The sequence below is a fragment of the Arabidopsis lyrata genome (genome assembly GCF_000004255.2).
Source record: "Arabidopsis lyrata subsp. lyrata unplaced genomic scaffold ARALYscaffold_132, whole genome shotgun sequence".
Classification (NCBI taxonomy): domain Eukaryota; kingdom Viridiplantae; phylum Streptophyta; class Magnoliopsida; order Brassicales; family Brassicaceae; genus Arabidopsis; species Arabidopsis lyrata.
This window is the reverse complement of record NW_003302458.1, coordinates 1-18203: the sequence shown is the minus strand read 5'-3', so window position 1 is coordinate 18203 and position 18203 is coordinate 1. Positions and strand designations below refer to the sequence as shown.

Genomic DNA, 18203 nt, shown 5'->3' with positions numbered 1-18203 from the left:
TGTCTTTCCTTTCTCATTCTCATCGTCAAAAGTCAAAACAAATCTGTCACTTTTTTTTGTTCTTCACTTGCAGAAAAAAACAAAAGATTTCAATGGCAAATCAAATTCATTACCAACAAAATCTCTCTCAGTTTCAAGTTTTTAATTTGAAGTCCTAATACAAACACATAAACTTTTTTAGAACCACAACACACCATGATTTCTTTATCTTTTACCACAAACAACGTTGAACGTGTTTTGGAACGTGTTGCAGAGAGAATCCAATTTTTCTATTTTTTGTAAAGCAACGTTGCAAAGAGATCCCAAATTTTCTAGACAATGTTGGAGATAAGTTTTTTTTGTAAATCCAGTTTTCCTATTTTTGTTTTAAAAATCTCACCAAATCATCCAATATTATCTCTTAAATCTCACCAAATAACAAACTAGTATTTCCTTTTCTAAAATGAAAATTCTAACAATTCCACCAAAAGTATCCTAAAAAATCACATAACTTTCTCAAAATCCAAAATTTCCTAAATTCCACCAAATCCACCCAAATCTTTAATTCAATACACCCCCCTAAATGAATCAACAACCCAAAAACCCCAAACATCTCATTGTTATACCCTTTAAGTGATGGAATATATTCCCACTTTTGAGGCATCACGTCTTTATCCTTGCAAATCTGCAATTAGATATTAAGAAGTTTATAAGTAACTTGATCACATATGAAGTTATATGAGAGTAGTAAAAGTTGTGCAATACCTGAAGTCCCATTACACCATCAGTTGCTAAGAGAGACATCATTCCGAAATCAGAATGTGCTCCACATGCATATATTCCTTTCGAGGGATCAGACTTCCCTAAAATATAACAAAAAGGAAGAAAAATGAGGATAAGTATGACATTGACATACAAAGCTAATGCAATTAAGAAAATACCTTCATAGTGAAACAAGACCATATCTGCAATTGGATTTCCCAGCATCTCCGGTGTATTGAAATAATCCACATCCAAGTCGAGCGCCAAAGCCATTATTCTCGCAATAGACTTACAAACCCTCCTGATCATGTAGAAGGGCTCATCATAAGTATACAGTTTGAAAAACTTTCTTCCTTAAGAGTTCCACGGAAAATATATGTATGGCACCTAGTATAGTATAAGAAACAAAGAATTATATACTTATTTATTGTCAATTAATTTTAAGATGCATATCCATAAATTTTGACATGATGCTAGAGTTCAGAATTCTAAATATTTGCCTAAATTTTTTTTTTTGATTTTTATCATCTTTAAGCAAAGATAGTGAAATATCATTGTTTACTCAATAGTATTCGTGACCAAACCAAAGTAACTGAAGTCGCTTAGGGAATTCTATAAATGGAATATTTTTTGTTTAAATCAAACTTTCCAACTAAATTTTTATCCATCAATCATTGGGCATTAGCAAATTTTCCCACATGATTTCCCTATTTAAACATTTTCTAAGAAAAAGATGACACTTACAATGCTTCTTGATAATATTTCTCCATGGTCTCCCGCCATCCGGGCAAAACGTCTACCAAAAACATTAGAGTTTAATTAAAGAATAAAGCATAAATTAAAAACAGTGACACGGCAAAATCTAACCAGAGTTAGGCCAAATGTTGGGGCTATGGAATGGTTTATCCCCATGGGGACCATCTTTGCCACCTTCGAACCCAATGGTAAAACCCTCTTTGTAGTCCCCTAAACCCCATGACGTTACAATAAGAGTGAGATTCATGAACAACAATACTTTTAGCAAAAGCAAGCGAAAGCTGATCAGACGAACCTCGGAATTGGTTTTTAGGGTCTAAGAGAGAATCGTGAAATGGTGCATAGCCTCGATACTTTTCATTTCTCAAGACTTTCATTTTCTCCTCCAAAGGAAGAGCAAAAAACTTCTTGCTCTGTTCAAAAGCCTCGTCCTTCAGTTCCTCGCTTATACCATGATTAATGACATAGAAAAATCCACTATCGAGACATGCCTGGAACAAGAATATAACAAATAATGACGGAACCAATAATGTTTTTCGCAGAAGTTATAATGTTCATACCATAATCAATTTTAAGAAAAATAAATGGAAATAGACCTGCTTGAGTAAAACAGCTGATTGATGAAGATTGGAGTTGTCGAGATCTATGCAAGTAAGGGCAGAAACTTTGATGATTGATACCTTATCTTCCTCAGTTTTATTCTCCATTTCTCTATCACTCGCTAGTCTTTCTTTGGATAGGAAATATACAAGTTTTGTCCTTGTTTAGCTTATCTTATAGCCAGCGATGCCACTGCCATATATGTATTAACCACAGCCGCTTGGCTCCACGTTTTAAATGTTCAATTGGAAAATATCAAATTTATAATCTTTTTTTTAATTCGAAAAGTAAAGAGAAAGGATCAATAATGTAAATACTTGATTTTCAAAAACAGGTCATGTTGTCAGGTTCGTTGGCCATCTTTACGATCACATATGAACCTGACGAATCTTATCTCCCAAATCTCATTTGCACTCCAAATTTTGATAGATTTATAGAATTTGGTAAAATATTGCATTTAATAAGTTTTTATACCTTACTGATCACTTCAGTCTTCAAGAATAGCGAAAATGCTAAAGACTTAAGTAAGTATTACTAGCTCAAATATAGTTCAAACACATAGAAGCCCAAAAAATTCTTATAAATTAAGTAACCCACATTTACCATGACTGCTCATCCAATCTAGTTTATTACATATATATGAAAGTCGAATGTCTCTTTCGATAAGATATAAAGTTCGTTATGAGCATATGTTGCAAGAAGTAAATTTTTTATCTAGAGTTAATAGTTCGAAGCAAAAAATGCAAGGTTTTAATAAATAAAATCTGTCCTTTCCAGCATCATTAACTTCTGCGCAGCAACTTTTCGTCTCCCCAAAGGGGTGTTTGGAAGCACTTGAAAGGATGTGCAAGTGCAACGTCTTCCTGTGGGGTGGGGCACAATATTCAGCTCGTGGAGCCAAAGTTTCCTGGCACATTTTGTTTGTTCACCAAAATCAGCAGGCGGTTTCAGCCAAGTGTTTGGCCTGAAACTAGTTGATATGGCTCTTGTTTGCCGCGAAAGGATCGTTGTGGGTTGCTTGGCTAGAAAACAGGTTATTAAAGGAAAACTGTTTTCGGACCTCTTGACTTTCAAAGGTTTTGTTCGTCCCTATCTCTTCAGTCAAGTTCGATCAAGATGTTTAGCTTTTTTTGGCATGGTGATGAGACCAACGTGGAACCTTTAATTGATATAACAAGACCAAACGGACAAATGGTCTCTGGACCTTTTAATTGATATAACAGGACCAAACGGGCGAATTTAAGAGAATATTTTCTACCGAATATTCAATCTATACTAGTATTTTTGAAATACATTTGAGAGAGTAACGTTTGTTTTAGTAAATATTTATAAAAAATACCATTTGATCAATAGGCGACATGCGCTATGACCAAGCTCTACAAACATGGTTTGCCTCTCAAGCTTTAGAAGTTCGAAAACAAAACAAAAAATCTCAGCCATTTTTAAATGCTATGTTTTCTCTAAAACTCTGTCTCTCAATTTTATGCTCTGCTATTTCTTTTTCAAACTATCAAAAGGGTGCTGATGTAAAAAGTATATTTTTTTTCTTGAATATAATTTAACATTTTATTCAAAAAAAAACATGTTGAAATTATGTTAAAAGAATTAAAATCAGGTAAGTTTAAGAGAGTTTCTCAGTTAGTATTTTAGTAAATTTGTAATTTTTGATACAATTAGAAAACATCAGGTAAATATGAATTCTACTAATTAGAAAACATACTCTAGAATATAATTGGTTTGTAAAGAAAATTGGAAACATTACCTAAAATAAAAGAAAAAAGTTCTTTAAAAAACATCACTTAGAGTGATAAAAAGAGAGTATATCAAGAGAAAGTAACAATAGAATATGAAAAATAAATTAGAGTAAATGCATTCGGAAATGTAATATTAATAGAATAAACATATAGATTCATTAAAAATAACAAAATATAAATGAATTTCAACATAAAAGATGACTATTAGTGAAAGTTTATGTGTTTGGATAAATTGTTTGGATGGATGATAAAAAAAAATTGATTAGTTTTTTTTTGGTATGAAAAAGAATTGATTAGTTAGAATGTTAATGAATTCATTTAGGTAAGTTTTTTTTTTCGAAATATAAATATATATCTAAACATGTTCATTTATATAAATATGTTGAAAAGAATTAAAATAGTTAAATCAAACGAATTTAAATCAGGTAAATTTAAGAGTGTTTCTCAATTAGTATTTTAATAATATTTTGATTACAATTATTTTGGAAATTTATAGAGTCATATACAAAAATTTCATATTGTTATTTGTTAGTATCTAATCAAAACGGCACGGTGTGCTATGGTATAATAAATAAACGTCACGGTGTGCTATGCTATAGTGCATAAACGGCACACGCAAACCAGATGCGTTTATAGAGCACAGTAGTGAAAAGTTTGCACCCAAAAAAAAAAAAAAAAAAAGAGATAGACGAGCGGATGCCCTAGCTCTCCGTCGGCGTCTCCTTGTTCCTTTCGGTAAGCTCTCTCAGATCGATCTTTTAGATCTCTGTTCCACTAACTCCGTTGATTTTGTTTAGATTCTGTAGTAGATTCGTCTCTAGGTCGCTCCTTAATTCTGTTCCACATGCTCCTCTTTTGTAGATTGTGGACTTGCCGTGCGTCTCCTCTTTTGGCTTATCACACCTCTTACTCGCATCAGGTAAGTAGTTTGGTTCAGATTTAGTGACTCTCACCGCTTTAGTTTCAAAGCTTATTAGCTCTCTGGGTCTCTGTTTTGATTGATTTCTAGCCTCCGAAGAGCCTTGGAATGCTTTACCCTATTAGCAACTACTGCAATTTATCTGAAAGTGTATCTTATTTTTCATCTTTGTATCAACATCATAGTTACTCTCTTGCATATTCCTATTCTGTTGTTGTTAGCAACTGCAATTTTGCTGAAAGTGCATCTTATTTTTCGTTCTGCATTAACATCATAATTATAGTTAGTCTCTGTGCTTTGTTTGGATTGATTTCTAGCCTTTCCATTGGTTACGATGGACCCTAGTAGCAACTACTGCAAATTAGCTGAAAGTCTATCTTATTATTCGTCTTTCTATTAACATCATAGTTATAGTTAGTCTCTTTTCTTTGTTTGACTTGATTTCTAGCCTCCAACTTGCAGCTTCACTTCTCTCTTCTCCATGGCTCCAAAGAAAAGGAAAGCTTCTGCTATCGAATCAGAGGAGGGATCTGAGGTATTTTAATATACTCTTCTAAGCTTATGTTTAAACAGTGCTGTATTGATTTTCTTTAAAACTCTTTTTTTTCTTCCAATCAATGTAGAAAATGGAGCAAATGAAGAAAATTTTCGAGCAGTTTAAGGAAAAAATTAACGACTTAAACAAGGAGTTGCTAACTATTGCAGACCTTGACTTCTCTTCTCTTCACAAGGTAAAACAGTGATCTGAATTTGTTTATACAATTTTACATGTATGACATCTTTTGATGTTCTGATTTGTGTAGTCGAATTCGGGTGCTGCTGAATTTCTCTTATCTTGGAGATCCAAGAAGCCCGAATTAATTAATGATCATTCCGTTCAACTAAAAGGTTTGCCATTCATCAAAATACATATGCCTATACTACTAGTATTTAGTGATATGATTAACATGTTTTTTTTAATGAAAAATCAGATGAATGTTGGGCTCATGCCTTTGCTCGAGGCTTATCTGCCGCCATGAAGCAACGTGGATGTACCGACAACTTTCCAACTGCAGAGTTGCTGGTGAAACAGATCGATAGGAGGTGTTTATCAAAAAGTAATGCACTCATCAAGTCCATCAATGCTGCCCCTTCATTGCGTGAATTTTATGGCTGCGATTTGGTCGTGCATCATCGTCCAAAGATGACATTGCTCAAGGAGAATGAAGAGTTTGAGAGGTTTATAGAGCGGAGATTAGCCATAGGTCAAGTGGCTATGTGTTTCCCCTATTTGCCAGGCTATTCTCGTTTCAATCATAAAAATAAAGTAAGTTTTCTAATCTTTATTCAAGTTTATCCAATTTATTCGTCTTCGTATTAACATCATAGTTACTCTCTGTGCTTTGGCCTCATAATTTCTTCTACTAGCATTAGTAAAGCTTCTTCACATGAGCATGACAATTACCTTGAGCTTAAGTAATAGAGTATTGCAATCTTTGAACCTTTTGAATCGTTATAATTTTCATGCTATACGTGTTAGATACTGTGATTTTGTTTTCTTCTTTTGTTTAAGAATTGATAAAAAGTAGATGACTGTCTAAAATTTGATATCACCTCTCTTATGTTGGTAGACTTATGTTGTGTATCTAACTTGCAGCCGTACGTGAAGCAATCTTTTTTACTTCACTTCTCTCTTCTCAATGTCTAGCTGATACATGCTTAATTTTTTCAGGCAGTTTTCAGGCCAAATGCCATTGACATCCAGGCTATGCGGTACGAGCTTTTAGACGACCACTGTGCCGTTATAACCGGTCGTGGAGTGCTTTTTGAAAATGGTAAGGCTATCGAGTTTTGGGAGATTCAGGAAACCCGGGGACCTCATTTTGCAGATGGCGGTTATACCCGATTGGAACGTTACAAAGGGCTAATCACAGAAGTTTATGAATTTAAGGTAAACATGTTTGCTTTTTTATTCCCTTGCAATAAACTGTGAATATGGTTTTATCATATAAATATTTATTGATTTAGTTCTTTTTTGTTTCAGTTTGATCGTCCTTAAGGGCCTACACGAACCAATGTCTAGCTTTGCAGAAAAGAGTTGAAAGGCATTTTTGTTTTCTAGTCTCTGTTGTGTGACCTGTGAAACACGATAAGACCTTTTTTTTTTTATTTTGTCGACAACTATTTTCATTAAACCCATAAATGAGTTACAATGTGAAAGGAGCCCAACTACAAAATTTTAAAGCCCAATTAACCCAACACAATAAAACAAAGAACAACAAAATGTAGGCTTGGCCAAATAAACCGAACTGAATGTACCGAACCGAAACCGAAGTAAAAATCGAACCGAACAGAAAAATTTGAAAATAACCGAATGGATACTAAATTCTATAACCGTAACCGAATCGGTACCGAACCGAAATACCCGAAATATAATTATATTTTCAAAATAATTAGTTATTTATAGACCAATTAATCAAAAATACTTGAAATATATATAAAAATAGTAAAAATATTCGAAAATAACCGAAATATATCCAAAAATATAGGAAAATACTCAAAAGTAACCGAAATATCCAAAAATATCCTAAGCAAAATAACTGAATGGATACTAAATTTTAAAACCGAAAGAACCGGAACGGAACCGAAACCGAACCAAAATTTTAAAATATCCGAATGGATAATAAATTTTGAAACCGAAAAAAACGAAACCGAATGGACCCAACCGATAAACGAACGGTAAACCGAAATCCTAGGCCTAACAAAATGGGTCAAGGCTTGTAGTCGGATCCGTTGGATTTCAGCTTTGACTCCGAAATTCACCATAAGCCTTTTTGCAGTTTTCTCCGAGCATGAATAATAGAAACTTGGATCTTCAAATCCGTTAATTCCCGGAAGACGCGAGAAGGTAAGATATCAGATTAGTCGCAAAACACGCTCTCCTAATCCGTTCTTCACCAGCCACCGGATTCCACTCACCACGATTCACAAACCCAAGGAGAAACCGTCATCCAACGCCGATCTTACGGCCCCAATAGGGGTATGAGGATTTACTCTCCTCAAGAATGGAAACGAGCAATCTGATGATCCCGAAGCTTCTAACCTCCCACTTAAAAATTTAATACCTGGCGGATATCCGGATCCGGATCTTTATGTTATTAAAACAAATAAACTGATTGGGCCAACTAATGGGCTATTCGAGTGGGTTGTGAGTCCAATACAGTTACAAAAACTGTAGGATTTAGTGGCTATTTATAACACTTGGAGAGGAAAAAATGAGTTTACGTAACCGATGAGGGACAAATGTCAAGCGGAGAATGTTGTTTACATATGATATGAAGCGGTTCTGTACGAACTTTTCATGCCTGATTATCCGCTGTTACATTAGCACTATGATTATGAGATTTTCTATCAATTAATATTTCCTCAAGGTCCAAAAACCACAATCTAATAATTATCGTTTATAGTACTTAAGGGTCGAATCCACAGATAACTAGAGATCTAAGACACTAAGAATACACAAAATGAGTTTACGTAACCGATGTGGGACAAATGTCAAAAAGCAAAGAGAAAATACTAAGTCCCACATCGATAAGCTATGAAAATAGTCTTCTCCCACGTTTTTATACTCCCTATGTTCCATAAAATTTGATGTCAAGGGTTTTTCACACAAACTATAAAAAATTAACTTTTATAGTTTTTGATTATTATTTTGTTTGTTTAACAATATTAATTTTATTTCTCTCTTTTCTCTATTGGTTACAAATAAAAGTAATAATAGTATTGACACAAAAGATCAATTTTTGTGTAACAAGAAAAAAAACCCACAACATCAATTTTCATGGAACATGAGTATATGAGTTTGTAAGCTCGTTATTATCTATCATCTTTGTTTTCAAATATTTGTTTTGAAATATTAAATTATAGAATGATTTCATATATATCTTAATAATACTTCTATGTAACGGATATTTATCCAGATATCCGTTTTGAGCGGATCCATGATTATATTATTCAGATCCAGATCCGTAACGGTTAATTTTTTTTTTCTAAAATAGCTAATATTTGTTTTTCATCCAAAATTAATTAGAGCCCAAAAAAACCATTCCTGGAGAATTTTGTTTACATATGTGATATGAAGCGGTTCTGTACGAACATTTCGTGCCTGATTATCCGCTGTTACATTAGCACTACGAGATATTAAAGATAAAAAAGAAGGTTGAGAATTTTTCCTTGTCGCTCTGAAATCTCTCCAAATACACTGAAAACGCCGGCCATTCGGTTGGAAAAAACACCATCTTCACCAAATCAGAACAATCTGTAAAGAACGCTACCTCTTGATTATCTGCACCAATCATACACTTCATCTCCCAGAGATGGGCCTCGACTTCTGTATGTAGTGGAGATAGACTTCTACGGAGGTTGGCAGCTCCCATGGTTGGCGGCTTTTCATTTAATGATGTACAGAACCACCCTGTACCGAAGAACTTATCATTTCCTTTCCATGATCTATCCATAAAGTAACGGTGTCCAGAATAATTCGAATCAAGTGAATCATCTCTCACTGGAGATCGAGTTACCAAATCCACATAACCATGATTTTCATTATGAAGCTCGATTTGAGCTGACTGCCACAATTGTGCCTCTTTTTCCTCTAACCGTAATACCTCTAACGGGTCTTTTTCTATATTTCAAAGATTTTTTCATTCCTTGTTTTCCAAATATACCAGATAATCCATGGAAAGGCTGATGAATCGAATTCCAAAGGTATTCTCCAAAATAAGTGATCCAAACTCGCAAAATAGATTATGTGGGAAAATTTCCCATAGCAGTAGGAATCTATGAAAGCGCATAAATCTATCGTGCTGGATGGCACTGAAAGAGTGTATGATTGATCGTTTTCTCTGATGTGCCACATCTGGCACATCCTTTGTCACAGTTATTTCCTCTTTTCCGCAAATTCTCTCTAACCGGTACACAACTCGTTAAGATTTACCACAAGAAATGGCGTACCTTAGGTGGACACTGCACTTCCGAAGAATGTGATTTTAGCGGTTTGATGTCTGGGCCAATAAAAGATATATTGGTCTCCAACTTTTCTATTCGTGTGGTGTGATTTCCCGACTTGACTGTATATTTTCCAGATTTAGTAAAATGCCAACCAGAGTATCTTCCTTAGTTGGCGCACCCACAGGTAGGGCACTTATTAGCTCGACTTCTTCTGGAACAAAGATCGTCTTTAAGAGATCAAGATTCCAAAAGTTCGACCGACTATCTATAAGATTGTTAACTTTTAAAGATGGATCAATAATTGAGCCATTACTTTTTGCTGGTCTCGGGAATTGAGCTGGAATCCAGGGATCCTCCCAAACTGAGATGGATGTCCCAGAGATCTAGCTGAGCATATACTCCGCTATCCATATGATGGGAAATATGATTTTACATTTTCCAAAGGATTGAATTTCCGAAAATACCGCCCTTTAAAAACCCTCGCGAAAAGAGAATCTAGGACCGTAATCAACCGCTATAATTGTTTTCCTAATAAGACTGAATTAAAATTGTCTACATTCCAAAATCCTAGTCCCCCTTCCGATTTACTATTGTACAATTTATTCTAGGCCATCCAGTGCATGCTTCTGGAATCACCATTTGAACTCCACCAAAAATTAGCAACCGCATCCGTAAGTTTACAAGTGATTGTTTTAGGTAGTCTGAAGCATGACATAACATAAGTTGGTAATACTACAGCTACCGATTTAATCATCACTTATTTTCCACCCTTCGATAAAAATTTGGTCGACCATCCGTTAATTCTTGTTTGTAATCTATCTCTAACAAAAGAGAATTTTTTTTTTATCTTAGAGCTACCTAAACTCTCCGACAATCTGAGATAAGAATCCATACCACCGATATTAGTAATGCTCAAGGTAATTTTGATCTCTTCCTTGATATCATCTACTTTATGTCCAAACTGAATAGAGAATTTTAAAAACTTTATCTGTTGTCCCGAGACCGCTTTATACTTCTTTAAAATTCCCAAGATTACCCCACACTGCTCCTTATTTGCCTTACAAAAAAATAAACTATCATCCGCAAATAACAGATGTGAAACCGAAGGACTTGCATTTGCTACTTTGATACAAAATTTTTTCCGTTCTGCTTTTCGAATATTCGCAAATAGCACTTCTGTTTAAAGGATGAATAAATATGGCGATAGCGGGTCTCCTTGTCGTAATCCCCTCTTCGGTACTATTAATCCTCTCGGTTGTCCGTTAAGGAGAACTCTATATTGGACTGTTGTAATACACCACATTATCTAGTTAATCTATTTTTCACAAAAACCCAATTTTCTTAATACCTTCTCAATGAAAATCCATTCCACCCTATCATAAGCGTTACTCATATCCGTTTTAATAGACAAATGTTAGTCGTATTTAACCGTTTGTCGAAGATTCCATCTTCTAAAAAGAGTTCACCAGAAAAAGAAGATTTGCTTTAATGGTAACCCAAGCCTTTTGAAAAAATAAGGCTGTCATACCATCAGGCCTTGGAGCTTTTTCTAGATGCATCATAAACAGACCCGTTTTCACCTCACCCTCTATTGCGGGTGCCGTTAGATAATTATTAACTTGATCCGTAATCTGAAATTGAACTTCCGCCAAAGACTCCTCAAAGTCCTCCGACTTAGTTGTAGTAAACATATCCTTATAATAAGATACCGCTATATTTTGAATATTTTTATCCTCTACAAACCAAATCCCGTTTTCATCATATAACCCAGTAATTCGATTTCTTCCTCGTCTCTGTTTTGTTAGAGCATGAAAGTACTTTGAATTATTATCCCCTAATTGCATCCAAAAACTCTTACTTTACTGATGCCAATATAATTCCTCATCTCTATAAGTCTCTTTCACCCGCATTGTTAATTCTGTAATGTTCTCCCGAGGTCTCCTATCATCTCTCTGAGCCACATATAATTCCGATTGTAGTTCCTCAATTGTTTGCCGCCCATACGGAGTTAATTCTTTTCTCCACTACAAAATAGCCCTCTTACAGTTAGTCAGTTTTTTCCACAAATTTTCTCTCTCTTAATTCCATATCAGCATTCCAGCCATTTGAAATTGCTTCTAGTAATCCTTCCTTCTCAATCCATCTCTTATCAAACCTGAAATTCTTTTTTTCACGTGGTACCTTATCCAATAGCGTAGCTACCACCGGTGAATGGTCGGAAGCTACCATTGGTAAATATTCAACAAAACAATTGTAGAATAATTCATGCCAATCCTTGTTTGCTAAAGCTCTATCAAAATGACACCGTGATAGTTTTTTATCCTGTCAATCCCGCTAGGACAACCAATCTCCGATATATGGAGATTCCAAAAGACCACAATTTTAAATCATTAAACTAAAAAAGATAAAAGACGATGCATGTCTTAAATTACCACCTCTTTTCACCATGGTGTGTCCCTAGTCAAACCGATCCCAAACTTGATCTCTATTTTTTGGAACCGGGTCGCCATGAATGATAACATCGTATTTTTGTGATTGTAAACTCAGAGAAAACAGAATTGCACTGAATGATCTGATATATTAATCAAAGTCTTCCAATTCCTGTTATAGGGAATACAAGTACTGAAGCAAATAACTGACTCTCAAACAAAAAAGACGGACGCATGAGCTCCACTCGCTCAACTACAAGCTAAAGACTCGCTAAACTAAAATTGACCAAATCAAACGTGTGAGACCAATTCTCTTAGGTCTAGACTCGTGCAAACAACAAAGACTCAACAAACCGTCCCTTGAACTAAACCTTATCAAAAGGTCAGTTCACAATGCCCATTCCAAAAGCTTCTCAGATCCTTGCAAATGTCACCATCTTCAAAGGCTTTGTCATAATGTCTGCCGTCTGTTCATCCGTATTGCAATAGACGAGCTTAACAACTCCTTCTTTGGTTAAGTCCTTGAGAAAATGATAACGAACCTTGATGTGTTTGGATCTTCCGTGTAAAACCGCATTCTTCGACAACTTAATAGTGGATGTGTTATCACAAAACAGCACCATTTCACCGTCTTGTTCAAACCCAATCTCCTCCAGAACTTTTCCCATCTAGATTGCTTGACAAGCGCAGGTTGCTGCTGCTACATACTCTGCCTCCGTGATCGAGAATGTCACAATTGGTTGCTTCCGTGAAGAACACGCAACAGCTCCTCCACTCATATCAAGAACACGTAGCCCGGGGTGCTTTTGATGTCATCTATATCTCTTGCATAGTCACTGTCAGTGTAACCAAGGAGACCTATTCTTCCTTCTTTCTTGTACCACATGCCATACTCTAGAGTTCCACTTAGATATCGCATGATTCTCTTCACTGCGGCAAGATGCAACTAAGTTTGATTTGCCATGAACCGACTGATCAGACTTACAACAAACATTAAATCCGGACGAGTGGCTGTCAAGTACATCAAGCTTCTCACCATATGCTTGTATAGAGTTGAATCAATCTTCACGCCTGCTTCATCTCGACCAATCTTTTGTCCAGGAATTATTGGATTGCCGACTGGATTGAAATGCTGCATATCAAATCTTTCGGTCACTTCAGCTGCATATTTCCTTTGACATATGAAAATACCACTGTCCTTCTGCACCACTTCTATGCGAAGGAAATATCTCATCTTCCCATATCCGTCATATCAAACTCTTTCTTCATCGAAAGCTTGAATTCTTCTAGCAACTCAGCATCATCACTGGTGAACAATAAATCATCAACGTAAAAGCTAACAATCGTTTGGGTATTCAGGTCATTTATGGTTTGATTCCATTCTTTTGTTTCTTTAGTTTTAGAGTTTATGATCTATTTAAATATTTTAAAATTTTGGTTCGGTTTTGGTTTTGTTGAAGTTTTTTGTCATTTCAGTTCTAGAGTTTATGATCCATTTATTTTTTTTAATAGATATTTTGGATATTTTCGAGTATTTTTGGATATTTTTGGCTATTTTCGGATATTTTTTATATTTCTTTTTAAATTTTTTGGTCTAAAATAATTAATATTGTAGATATATAGTTATATTTCGGGTACTTTTGGATATCCAAAATATTACGGTTCGGTATCGATCGGTTTCAAAATTTTTTGTTCTAGAAATAAAGATCTATTAGGAAAATTTTAAATTTTTGGTTCGCTTCAGTTTAGTTCTTTTTGCTTCGATCGTGGTTGGGTACGTTCAGTTTAGTACCTTTTTTTTGGTAGGAACTTTCAGTTTAGTATCTATCCTTTTGTTTATTCTTTTGTTTCGTTTGGGGATAAATAAATTAACGATTATTAATTTAATTGTATGCGTATTAGAGAATACAAAGACACAAAAGTTTGGCCCACAAAAAACAGGTCCAGCCCACTAGAAAAAAAGAGGATTATACTTATCAGTCTAGGGATCTCGCCTCTCGATCCGAAACCTAGCCGCTTCGGCTTTTCAACTCATCTTTTCCATGGGCAAGGAGGGCAAGAGACTGAAGCGATGCTCCACATCCACCGATGTTGAAGCAGCAGATCATAAGGGCACGAAGTCTTTGCAGAAAGGTAGGAAATTTGGGTTTCTTTATTGCTCGAGGGTATTTTAACCCATCAGCATATAAAATCTGCTTATACAAGGCATATATGGATTTATTTTGGTGTTTTATGGTAACTTGAACTGTGTGTATTTTATTTTAAGCTGAAAGAGAGCTGCAGAATTCTGAGCCGGATGTAAATCCGAAGAAACTCAAGATGAAATCTGAGAGCAAGGTCAGAAACTTAACAAGTCATCTTTCTCTTAATTAACTTGAACTGTGTTGTATTGATCTTTTCTTAGGCTAATCAGTCGAAACTTAATATGTCCTCTCCCACATACTGTTTTTACTCTTTTCTGTAGCAAATTGATGAAGATGAGTTGGAACTCAAGAAGACATCTGAGAAGACGGTAAGGTTCTGAAGGAAGTTAATGTTTTTTTTTTAATCATTCATCCATGATCCACTATTTACTTGAAATGATAACTTTGAACTAAGAATGCTTCGATTCTGTATTTGTCTCCACGACAAGACAATTGAGTTTTTCTAATTCATTTTTCTTGTAATCGAATGGCAGGAAATGAAAAAATTGAGGAAATCTTTCGAAGAGATGACTGAAACTATGAAAAACCTGCAGGATTTTTTCCTGGGAAAGGCTGATCTACTGGGGCCTTCATTGAAGGTATATGTTTCTTTAATAATAACGTATAAGTTTTGGTTACTAGGAATCTCTGTTGCTGACTGACTAAAACTATGAAAAAACTGCAGGAGATGTTTCTGTCCAAGGTCCCCTATACTTCATTCAAGGTAAAAGCACATCTCTTTGTTTATAGCTCTTGCATCTGTATTGTAGGCTGAGAAATGATGATACTTTACACACTTTATAGCTGATTTAGTTTCTACTGACTTGACTCCAAAGAAATCTGGTTTTTGTCTGTACGTAGGAGGAAGAACCCCTAGAGAAAACAGAGGAATTGGCAACACATGAGTGCAATTTTGAAACTGATGATTCGGATGGAAACAACGAATATACTGTTTTCGTTAGGGGACTGGATACTTCCCTTCCTAGGGTTGATATCAAGAACGCATTGTGGAAGCATTTTGAGTCATGTGGATGTGAAGTCACAAGGGTTTATGTTCCCATAGAGTGTCAAACCGGTGTTCCCTTAGGGTTTGCGACTTGTTCCTCTCCAATATATTTTTTACTTTAATACCATTTAAGATTGACCCTTGTGTTAATTCTTTTTACAGATTTGCTTTCATTGATGTGGATGATGAAGAAAAGGCCTTAGATCTCGGTAGAGGTTACATGGGAAGATGCTGGCTTTATGTTATGATGGCTATACATCAACCGGAATACGATAAGCTCCCTAACTTTAGCGGCTGTGAACATTGCGGTACTTTTCTTTTGGAGCGCCGTAAGAAAAGATTCCTCGCTAGGCCGCGGTGTTAGCCTTATTGGTCCCTCTGCTACATGTTTATCCACCGGATGAAACTTTTTATTTGTTTATTTTTATGTGTTGTGAGAAACTTATATTATGACTTGTACTATTTAGTTGCAAAACTTAGGTTTGAATTCTGCGGTTTAATTTATGTTTACATTAATGGATAATGAATATTAGGAATTTGCTTTAGCTTTCCGAGCGCAGAGAACATAGTGTTGTACGCTTTGTAGCTTCATGAATAGTATCAGTAACTACACCTTTCTCATGAATCTTGCTTAACATCTCTACAGCTTCAACGGTTTTGCCCTTCCCCGCACAAACTCTCTAGTCTCTAACACCGACATGTTGCTATTTCTCTCTCCTTTCATAGGGAAGTTTTACGTATCACAAAATATCCGTTGAGTCTCACATACCGTCACATAACACTTTTGACATCCAATCTGATGAGCTCCTCACTCATGACTTATCATTCTATTTACTCTCCAAAAATCTAACATACTCTCATACTCTTAATGAAATACAAAACCTTTATTTTACTCTTAGAAAATCAAATTTAATAATAAATAACAAAAACAATTTGACCAATCATAAGCTATTATTTCGACCAATGAAAACTGACTGCTCCGACCAATCATAGCATTCCATGTCAGTCCGTATTTGTGTATTTGTGTATGTAATTAATTTTTCGTACTATATATTTTGTACAACTTGGTAAAACTTGGTTTCTCAATGAGACAACTACAACATATTGTGGATTATATCTCGGCTACAAATTATGATCGTGTTCACAGTTTCTTGGCGAGAAACATCTTCCAAATTACGGTTCACACTATTTGAAGAGAGCGGAATGCAAGACATCATGGAAAAGTACCACATCCTCCAACAACCCTAATCCGTTGTATCGATAAGCATGTTCGCAACCAACTACCGGTTATTTGATCAATAGGCGACATGCGCTATGACCAAGCTCTACAAACATGGTTTGCCTCTCAAGCTTTAGAAGTTCGAAAACAAAACAAAAAATCTCAGCCATTTTTAAATGCTATGTTTTCTCTAAAACTCTGTCTCTCAATTTTATGCTCTGCTATTTCTTTTTCAAACTATCAAAAGGGTGCTGATGTAAAAAGTATATGTTTTTTCTTGAATATAATTTAACATTTTATTCAAAAAAAAACATGTTGAAATTATGTTAAAAGAATTAAAATCAGGTAAGTTTAAGAGAGTTTCTCAGTTAGTATTTTAGTAAATTTGTAATTTTTGATACAATTAGAAAACATCAGGTAAATATGAATTCTACTAATTAGAAAACATACTCTAGAATATAATTGGTTTGTAAAGAAAATTGGAAACATTACCTAAAATAAAAGAAAAAAGTTCTTTAAAAAACATCACTTAGAGTGATAAAAAGAGAGTATATCAAGAGAAAGTAACAATAGAATATGAAAAATAAATTAGAGTAAATGCATTCGGAAATGTAATATTAATAGAATAAACATATAGATTCATTAAAAATAACAAAATATAAATGAATTTCAACATAAAAGATGACTATTAGTGAAAGTTTATGTGTTTGGATAAATTGTTTGGATGGATGATAAAAAAAAATTGATTAGTTTTTTTTTGGTATGAAAAAGAATTGATTAGTTAGAATGTTAATGAATTCATTTAGGTAAGTTTTTTTTTTCGAAATATAAATATATATCTAAACATGTTCATTTATATAAATATGTTGAAAAGAATTAAAATAGTTAAATCAAACGAATTTAAATCAGGTAAATTTAAGAGTGTTTCTCAATTAGTATTTTAATAATATTTTGATTACAATTATTTTGGAAATTTATAGAGTCATATACAAAAATTTCATATTGTTATTTGTTAGTATCTAATCAAAACGGCACGGTGTGCTATGGTATAATAAATAAACGTCACGGTGTGCTATGCTATAGTGCATAAACGGCACACGCAAACCAGATGCGTTTATAGAGCACAGTAGTGAAAAGTTTGCACCCAAAAAAAAAAAAAAAAAAAGAGATAGACGAGCGGATGCCCTAGCTCTCCGTCGGCGTCTCCTTGTTCCTTTCGGTAAGCTCTCTCAGATCGATCTTTTAGATCTCTGTTCCACTAACTCCGTTGATTTTGTTTAGATTCTGTAGTAGATTCGTCTCTAGGTCGCTCCTTAATTCTGTTCCACATGCTCCTCTTTTGTAGATTGTGGACTTGCCGTGCGTCTCCTCTTTTGGCTTATCACACCTCTTACTCGCATCAGGTAAGTAGTTTGGTTCAGATTTAGTGACTCTCACCGCTTTAGTTTCAAAGCTTATTAGCTCTCTGGGTCTCTGTTTTGATTGATTTCTAGCCTCCGAAGAGCCTTGGAATGCTTTACCCTATTAGCAACTACTGCAATTTATCTGAAAGTGTATCTTATTTTTCATCTTTGTATCAACATCATAGTTACCGTCGTTGCCCATTT

The 18203-nt window shown here is 34.8% G+C and overlaps 3 protein-coding genes across 4 annotated transcripts; 2 read left to right on the top strand and 1 right to left on the bottom strand.

Annotated features, from left to right (window-relative positions):
• Window positions 1–358: 358 nt before the first annotated feature.
• Window positions 359–2338, bottom strand: LOC9298909 (2-oxoglutarate-Fe(II) type oxidoreductase). Of its 2 annotated transcripts, XM_021017377.1 has the most exons (7): window positions 2094–2338; window positions 1793–1988; window positions 1609–1707; window positions 1486–1537; window positions 921–1042; window positions 745–842; window positions 359–664 (listed from the first exon to the last, which is right to left on the bottom strand). In XM_021017377.1, the coding sequence occupies exons 1-7, from the start codon at window positions 2202–2204 to the stop codon at window positions 452–454; spliced, it is 891 nt and encodes a 296-aa protein (XP_020873036.1). In that variant the 5' UTR covers window positions 2205–2338; the 3' UTR covers window positions 359–451. The 2 variants fall into 2 exon arrangements, with proteins under 2 accessions (XP_020873036.1, XP_020873044.1); XM_021017385.1 differs by lacking the exon at window positions 1609–1707 and having other exon boundaries at window positions 2094–2275.
• Window positions 2339–4462: 2124 nt separating this feature from the next.
• On the top strand, window positions 4463–6986 carry LOC9298908. The gene is made up of 8 exons (XM_002862787.2): window positions 4463–4586; window positions 4713–4770; window positions 5233–5305; window positions 5394–5501; window positions 5574–5658; window positions 5742–6076; window positions 6482–6700; window positions 6794–6986. Exons 3-8 carry the CDS (start codon window positions 5252–5254, stop codon window positions 6806–6808), a joined length of 816 nt encoding a protein of 271 aa, XP_002862833.1. The 5' UTR covers window positions 4463–4586; window positions 4713–4770; window positions 5233–5251; the 3' UTR covers window positions 6809–6986.
• Window positions 6987–14179: 7193 nt separating this feature from the next.
• On the top strand, window positions 14180–15936 carry LOC9298910 (nucleolin 2). The gene is made up of 7 exons (XM_002862786.2): window positions 14180–14321; window positions 14455–14525; window positions 14653–14700; window positions 14866–14970; window positions 15057–15095; window positions 15233–15459; window positions 15540–15936. The coding sequence occupies exons 1-7, from the start codon at window positions 14231–14233 to the stop codon at window positions 15739–15741; spliced, it is 783 nt and encodes a 260-aa protein (XP_002862832.1). The 5' UTR covers window positions 14180–14230; the 3' UTR covers window positions 15742–15936.
• Window positions 15937–18203: the final 2267 nt, after the last annotated feature.